The sequence below is a fragment of the Orycteropus afer genome, unplaced genomic scaffold (genome assembly GCF_000298275.1).
Source record: "Orycteropus afer afer isolate SDZICR_OR568_19922 unplaced genomic scaffold, OryAfe1.0 scaffold00019, whole genome shotgun sequence".
NCBI lineage: Eukaryota > Metazoa > Chordata > Mammalia > Tubulidentata > Orycteropodidae > Orycteropus > Orycteropus afer.
Window position 1 is genome coordinate 19,399,900 of NW_006921606.1, and position 8,885 is coordinate 19,408,784.

Here is an 8,885-nt window from a genome sequence, read left to right on the forward strand (position 1 = left end):
ACAGTATCAGAACTCTAAGCATGTGTGAGAGAGTGGGAACCTCCCAGAACATTGTATTGTGCCACGCCCAACAGAAATAACCCAGGTGGATAGTTCCTCAGTTGCTCATAGAAAATCCCACCTTGGAGTTTACAAAGACTTATGGGTAGAAAAGCCACACTAAGTAATTTACTACACTGCAGGTGGATACATAGGTAGACAAGCAAAATTCTCAAGTATGGGTAGGCAAAAAGGAATATACCCATGACCATATATATAAGCTTGGCAGATGATATTTCTACATATGTATTTGCATGTTCTATAAGAGCTTTCATATAATAGTACTAACAGCAGGCAAAATTATGATAACTTCTTAGCCAAAGCCAAACACTTTGAAGGAGTGAGTTGCTGGGCCCCCAGGCTCGGGACCATGGTCATGAGGGACATCAATCTCAACTGGCATAATATACTACAAAAAACAGGGTTCTACATTTTACTTTGGTGAGTCACAACTGGCGCCTTCAAAGCTTACAAGCAGTCATCAAAGACTCAACTATTGGTACGGAGCAAAGAAGAAGGAAGGAACCAAAGCTGCATGGAAACTGTTAGTCCAAGGGACTAGTGGATCATGAACATCAGCCTGCATGACTCTGAGCCCAGAAGAACTAGATGGTGCTCAGCTGATTACCACTTGGAAAGGGATCAGTGCAGGAGAGTCTACAGAGAGTGGCAGGAAAATGTGGAACAAAACTCAAAATCATAAAAAAAAAAAAAAAAAAAATTTAAAAAAACTAGGCTTATTGGTCTCATAGAGACTGCTCAAATGCCCGAGACTATGACTGTGACTATGACTAACCCTTCAGACCTTGAATTGAACTCACTCCCATGGCTTCCAGCCAAACAAGAGACAGGTCTACAAGGTGAAGTTCCACCAGGTAGGTACACTCCTTAGAACCACCAACCATAAGAGATCAGAAGGGTAGTATGTGCACAGAGAGATAGCTCAGGGGGCCGGAATGTACAGGTAAGAAGGACACAGGAAAAAAAGGTAACCACAGGGAGGAAGTGGGAATAGAGGTTATTATTTTACGGGGATTCCTATTAATGTCATGAAACAAAACTACATAAACTGTTGAATAGAAAACAAATTTGCTCTATAAACTTTCACCCAAACAAAAATTTTTTTCAAATAGTGAAGGGAGGGTGGGATATAAATAAATAAATAAAACTAAACTATGTAAGTTGAAACTGTGGTATGTACACTTTTGAAAGAGATCATCTAAATAATATAAGCTTCACTGGTTTTCCTTCTCTAGAGAGCCTAGCTAAGATAAGATGAAACACTATGATGTACAAAACTCACTGTCAAATGGTTCAGAAAAAAATACATTATGTGTATATAGATAAATAAGGAGCTTTACTGGTGCAGTGGTTAAAGCACTCAGCTACTAACCAAAAAGCTCAGCAGTCGAGCCCAACACTTGCTCCAGGGGAAGAAGGTGAAGCAGTCCTGCTTCTGTGAAGATTTACAGCCTTGGAAATCCTATGGGTGCAGGTCTAATCTGTCCTACAGGGTTGCTATGAGTTAGAACTGACTCAATGGCAGTGGGCTGAGTCAAAAACAGTAAAGCTATAAATAGGGTAAAAATGTCAGCTATAGGTGAATCTGGTTTAAGTACACAGGTGTTCTTTGTACTACTTTTATTCTTCAAACTTTTCTAAAGTTTGAAATTACAAAAAAAAAACCCAATTCTTAAAAATAAATAAATAAATCTGTGAGTACAACCTGTATAGCTTTCAGCAAGGCATACATTTTCTCATGCTAGTATTTCTTAATTTCCTCCCCCTCTGAATGAGTCTCTCTCTCTTTCTCTCTCTCTGTTCTTAAACTCATGTGCCCACACAACACTATGCTCTGTTACACCTGCACAGATCAGAGAGCCTCTGTACTACTATCCCTTGCAACTATAGGGCTTCCTTCAAAAAAGCTTCTCTCAAGAGCTCCCTGTAGGCAAGGTTGTGGTCACTGCTTGATCACAGCCATCTACCCAGAGGGACTGAGTAGTTGAACCTGTGGGCTTGGGACCACAGTCACAGGGGACATCAAGCTCAATTGGCACAACATACTACAACAAACATTGTTCCACCTCCTACTTTGGCGAGTAGTGACTAGGATCTTAAAAGCTAGCAAGCTGCCATCTAGATGCAACAATGGGTGTCTCCTCATCCAGAGCAAAGAAGAATGAAAAAAACCAAAAATTCATGGAAACAATTAGTCCGAGCGACTGGTACACCATCCGATCTGCAGCTATACAACTACAAGACCAGAAGAACTAGATGGTGCGTGGCTACCACTGTCATCCACTTGGAAGGGGATCTATGTAGGAGATCCTGGATAAAGAGGGAGAACAATGTGGAACAAAACTCAAAATCATTTGGAGAAGGAATAAACAAAAACGGGGGCGGGGGGGAGGACCAGGTTTGCTGGTCCAATAGAGCCTGGTGGAACCACTGAGACTATGGCCCTTAGCCTGCCCTTCAGGTCTGGAATTAAACCCACACCTGTGGTTTCCAGTCAAACAAAAGACAGGCATATGAGTTGAACATTTACCTCAGGTAGATACACTCCTTGGAGAGAATAATCATGGGAGAAAGAAAGGCTGCTTATGCACAGGGACACAGCTCAGGGGGCAGGAGTGCATGGAGGGATGGACATAGGGAAGAGGTAACTATCAGAAGGAAATGGGATAAATTGTAGTCAATGTCACGAGACAAAGTTTATGTGAACTGCTGTATGGAAAGTGAATTTGCTCTGTAAATTTTCACCCAAGTCACAATTAAAAAAATAAAATAAAAAGAGCTCCCTGTAAGGCCACAGTACCCACCAGAAAATGGCAAGAAGCCCAGTGCTCTAATACACAGCATGACAACAACTACTTCAGATCATTCCCGAAGAAAAAGCCTGGGGAAGGAAGCCAGAATACAGAGGAGACACACCTCACCCTGAAAGTAAATAAGAGATTATACTCAGCGGAAAGATCATGAAGGCCTCTGAGAGAGTTGTTGACTCTGGAGAGCTCTTATAAATGATAGCGGAGAAAAAATATAGGAACTGAATACCAGAGAGAATCTGATGTGTCATAAATAAAAAATGAAAAAATGCTGACTTTTGTATGCACAGGCTAAGGCCATTAAAATGGGGTGTCAAGGGATTCAAGCACAGCATCATGAAGATCCCTCTCAAGGAACTAGGAGAATATAGCCAGATGGTAGAGGAAAAAGAGAATGCGCACAGACATCCCAGAGTATGGTCAAGATAGACATTTCAAGAAAGTATGGTCAAGACAGACATTTTAAGAAAGGACTAATAACAGGGTCTAGTATCTGGTAACATAGTGCCTAAGGCACTTGACTGCTAACCAGAAGGCTGGCGTTTCAAACCCACCAGCCACTCCTCGGAAGGAAGGTTGGGCAATCCTACTTCCGTAGTGATACTGCCTCGGAAACCCAAGGAGGGGTCGCTATGAGTTGGGACCAACTCGACGGCAAATAACAACAGTATCTCCCAAGAAGGCCATAAGACTAGAGTAGAACAAAAGCCTTTTAAGATGCCAAGCAAGAAGGTGCAGGTTTGCTCACAGTTACTATTCCTCCAACTCTAGGCCAGTATTTAAAACAATATTTAAAATGAAAATTGGATATACTCTGGATAGACACTATTAAACTATCTGATTTTTCCTTTTTCAAAGTCTTAGCATAATTTCTAATAACTCTGTTAAGTAGACAAAATAAGTACTATTCTATTTTGGAGATGAGCAAACGGGTTTAGAAAATTCATATGCTTGCCAAACACTACACTTTAGAACAGAGAATATTTAATGGAGTCTTAACATAGTCTTAACATGGACAAATGTTTAAGATAAGAACCTCCTGAATTTATGTGAAAAGTTTTGAATAACTATTTTTCTGAGAGAGTCTGAAGAATTTAGATTGTCAAAGGGATTCACATACTCTCCAAATATATTTTTTAAATTATTTCTCAAAAAATAATAATCTTTTTCACTATAAAAACCAAAACCAAACTCACTGCCATTGAGTTGTTTCTGACTCATAGCGACCCCTCCTTGGGTTTCCAAAGTGGTATCTCTACAGAAGTTGATTGCCCAATCTTCTTTCTGAGGAGTGGCTGATGAGTTTGAACCATCAGCCTTAAAGTATTATAAATTACTTTTAAGAAACTTTAAGAAAATATGAATCCATGTTATAAAATAATTTCACATAAGCCCAAGAACAGCACCCAATTAATAATTTTTCCATGCAACACAAAACAAGTGAAAAATACAAACTTAAAATTGTTCCTTGATTAATCAGAATGGAGATAAATGTTGGAACACTTACCTATGTATTTGGTATTTGTACACATTATTATGTTTACAAAGAAAGTACCTCAACTAACTGGGCTAATCAAAGGGAATAGTCTGAAGTTTACCCTAAGAAATACCCCAAGCACATATGGAGCTCTTCCATGTGTTCAACTGAGAATCTGGGGCCTAAAACAATGCTATAGCAGCAATCGAGGTGGACAGAAACCCAAGGCAGGAAGAGAGATGACAAAAGTAGACTCTGGCACGTGGGGTGGACTAAAGACAAACTGAAAGGCAGTTTCTGAAATGCTGGTATGTCCCTATACAGCCTCATTGTAGGAAAAAAACTTCAAAGTACTGAACGAAGTAATTTGCCCCATGAAAGACTTACTGTTTTTTCAGTTGCCTCTGGCCTCTTCTTTTTGGGCTCCCACTCTCAGACCCGCTACTCGCCTTCAGTGTGTGAGGGGGGAGAAATGATTAGACTTTAATCACACTTCTTTAGGACCAACACTAGGCCCTGGTTCAGCAATTTCAGTACAACATTATTCAATATAAGCTTTTATATGGAAAGAAACCTTGTTAGTGGAGTACTTATTTAGTGGAGCTCACTCTTCTTTTGCACTGAAAATCAATGTCTTTTATTCCTAAGTTACCTCTGATGCCCAGAAATATTTGTCTCAGTGTGACTTCTAGAACACCACTGTCCAGTAAAATTTTCTATGACAATGTAAATATTCTCTGTCTGCAATGTCCACTCCAGCAGTCACCAGCCAGATATGACTAATGATCACTTGATATGTGGCTAGTGTGGAATTTTTTATTTTCTTTATTTTTAATTAACATGGGTTCTGAAAAGGCACATGTGGCTAGTGGTAACCACATGGGTTATTGCAGATCTAGAATATCATATGAAAACACCACAATATTTAGTCAGTGTGTCATGATGTGCCATTATAGGCAGAAACTACTGATCTATTTCATTTTGGACTCATGAAAGAACATGTTCAATCATGTCAACAGTGCAACAATGCTCTGGCACCAGTATAGGCCAAAGAAAGTCTACAGTCACACATATTAAATAGTTCTTTTTCCCAAAAATTAAGCAAAATGACAAACTATTTCTACTGCTGTCGGTCTCATGCCCTACAGAGAATGTGTTAATTTATACGCAAAAGAGGAAAAGATTTCTCCAACTATGTAATTGCTATAACAAATATGGTTCACTGACTTAGTCCTAGACACTGTAGAGAAAGCAAGCTAATAAGGAAAACCAGCTCAGAGTTCACTCAAAATGAAACATCAAAAATGCAAAGCTGATGTCAGGGTGAATTAAGATTTTTACACTTACTAAAAACCCACCCTCAACTCACTAACATACAGCTATCCCTATTTAACTTTCATCAGAAGGATGTTATAGAGCTAAGAATTCAGAAAGGGAACATTTTACTGAGAGACAAAAGGCTCTCTTCAGAATCTAGTCCAAAACCTAATTAATGTATAGGTAAGAACCCACAAATAGCACACAAAATGATTCGATAGAGACAACAGAATCCAGTACATGACACCAACTTTAAAAATCCCACTCTATTCAAACAATCTCTCACTTATCAATAAGATAGTAAAGTAATTATGTTTGAAAGATATTTTATCTAAAAGTAACTGAGTATTTTACGCTAAAAATGAACTAGGAAACCAAATTTAAGAAAATTTCCTAGATTCAACATATTCTTCTTCCTTCCTCAGGAATAAATTTGAAACTGTTTCCATTATTATATCTGTTTACCAATCCAGCTGTTAATTTAACAAATACAGACAATTTAGGGGCTAGAGGTTTTAAAAAGTAAACTTGCTATAACTAATTTCACTATGAAAAACTTTAAAAAAAAAAAAAAAAAGACTGAGGACAGTTCTGTATAATACTCTAATATTCTACTAAAACATTCACTATTACTGTTCTTTCTGGTAAATTTCTTTTTTTATTAAGTTAACATCTTGCCTTACTAGATATGCTCATAGAAAGCTCACATTCGCATCACTCAACTTCCATGCCTGAAGCTTACAGTCTTATTAATGGTACTATATACCAGAGTCACAAAGGGTGAGTTAAGACAGGGAGTTTGAATGTATCCCTTAGAACAATTTTTTCCCCTTACCTCTTCCTTAATATTAAATCGTGATGGTTCTTGTCTGCTTCGGTTTGACCGCCTAACCCCGTAAACATCAGGATACTCTTCCCACATCTGTAAAATTAACAGACAATGAATAAATCATTTTATTGACTCCCATTTGCTATTTTCATTATTCACATTACTATTATTATTTTCCTTACTGGAACATTAATTTCAGTTTAAGAGAATTCAAGTAACAAAATATCAAGAGTTGTTTTGTTAGTTTTGTTTATGAACAACAGCACCATCTTTAAAAAGAATAAGGCATAATATCCTAGTACACATTAAAGTGCCTCTTCATTACTAAGTGGTTATTAAACTATAGGGTACACTATGTATCCATCATTAAACTATACACTTGTAGTTACATAATATGGCAAGGTAAGACAGCAATTTATTTTACTAAAGACAAAGGATTTATTGAAGAATTTTTAATTCACTAATGCTGTTTCAATTTTGACTGTACATTGATTCATTTGAGGAACTCAAAATACAAGATACAGGGCCTCACCAAGTCTGATTAAATAAGAATCAGGACATTTGTTCATTTCCTTAAGTTCCTCCTGTCATATTAACAGGTGAGGTATTTTTAATATTTGGCTAGAAGTGCCAGGATGAGAGCCACTGCCATCCTTTGTCTAGCACACCTAGATGTATTCTCTAGCATTAATTAGCCCTTCACCTCTAAGTCCCGATTTTAGTAACAATACTCACCAATGATCAAAAAAGTAGTTTAAAAGATGAACCACCAAATCTATAAAAAAAAAAAGCCCCTACTTCAACCTCTAATTAGGGTCTAACTCCAATCATACTCTTATTCCCAATGCTAAGTAAACTAATGTGTCTTCTTTTAGTGAAATCTCATAGACAAAATAAAATTCACAAGATTATAGGGATACTGACGTAAAGATGTTTAATAGGAGTTAAACATGCAAATGAGATGCTTGAAAGCTGAAATTAGAAATGTAGTGAAAACACAGGTGACTTAAAAATGGAGAACTGGCAGATGTTGTTATACATGTTTTTGCATCAATAATTGAAAAAAAAAAGATCACAAATATCATGAAAGTATTCAGAAATGTGAGGCACAAAAGGAGACACCACCAGCTGAGACTCACAAAATATTCAGAAGTGTGAAAAGTAAATCTCTAAAAAAAAATACTAAATTGATGAAAGAAGACCCAGAAAAACACAATGTCACAAAACCAAGGAAGGATGTTACAAAGAGTGCCTTTAAATAAAAAATGCTAGAGTGAGATGAAGACATGGACTCAAAAGACAACAAGCAGGATGACACAGGAAGAGGCATATTAGAAGTAGAATTCAATGTAATCAATCATGTGAGCCAGTGTCCTACAGGGGGAAGAAGCAGGGCTGCCATGCCCAAGAAACAGCATACGACCTTGGAATAAACTCAGTGTTGGGGACAAAAGGCCCAACTAGAAAGAGTTAAGAATCAAGTGGCAGGAACTACAGGGGGAAGAAGCAGCAAATATAGAACACTCTGAACAAATCTGGCTGAGAAAGGAAGAGGGGAAAAAAAAAGAGCTTTACCCTAGCCCCATTCATCGATCCAACACTTACTCCTTTCTGTACCTCCTCTAGAGTTACGTTTATTTTGCTTAATACCAGTTTTTAAGGAGCTTTTAAGTGGGTGACTAAATCGCTTAAGTTTTACTGTATCAATTAGTTTTATCATTTTTAAATATAGCTAGGCTTTCTGGCTCAACTATTGGAACTTTTGTACAGTATACACTATAATGCTTATATATCTTAAAAACACTTTTGTGTTCATAATTGTCCTTCTGAGGGCTAATGGTATCTAATTCAACTCTTCTTTGAAAAAGCTACCATCTGAAAAGGTAATGTATATAGAAAAATGAAGAGCCTACTTTAAAAGTTCCCACTTCAGAGAAATGATCATCATAGGGCAGATCAATCATTCTAACTGGCTATACTTCCACAGAATTAGTAGGTGTGGTAGTTAAGGTTGTATGTCAACTTGGCTAGGCCTGTGTGAATGGCTGGGGACCTGGAGAGCTGGATGTAGTTATTACCCATGGTGAGATTGGTAATTAACTCCGTGGTGGAAACTACTGGACCAGCTGAGTAGCTGCTTTACAGATGTGGTCTGTTTCCAGTATATAAGAAGCAACTTTGAGGAAGGTCTCCAGCTAAGGGCACACTTGGATCCTGCATGTAGCCAAGTCATTGTTCAACAGCCTCCTATGTTGTCTGTCAATCTTGGGACTCTTTTGTTGTTGTTGTTAAGTGCCGTTGAGTCGTTTCCGACTCATAGCGACCCCATGCACAGCAGAACGAAACACTGCCCGATCCCGCGCCAGCCCCACAATCCCTGCTATACTTGAGC

The 8,885-nt window shown here is 38.0% G+C and overlaps 1 protein-coding gene across 1 annotated transcript in view; it reads right to left on the minus strand.

Moving 5' to 3' along the window:
• Positions 1–8,885, minus strand: part of CHD2 (chromodomain helicase DNA binding protein 2) — a 215,195-nt gene that overhangs the window by 198,001 nt on the left and 8,309 nt on the right. The window contains exons 3-4 of the mRNA XM_042783579.1: positions 6,500–6,586; positions 4,735–4,796 (exon numbers count right to left, since the gene is read on the minus strand). Coding sequence (XP_042639513.1) covers positions 4,735–4,796; positions 6,500–6,586 — 149 coding nt within the window. The remainder of the gene's footprint in view (positions 1–4,734; positions 4,797–6,499; positions 6,587–8,885) is intronic.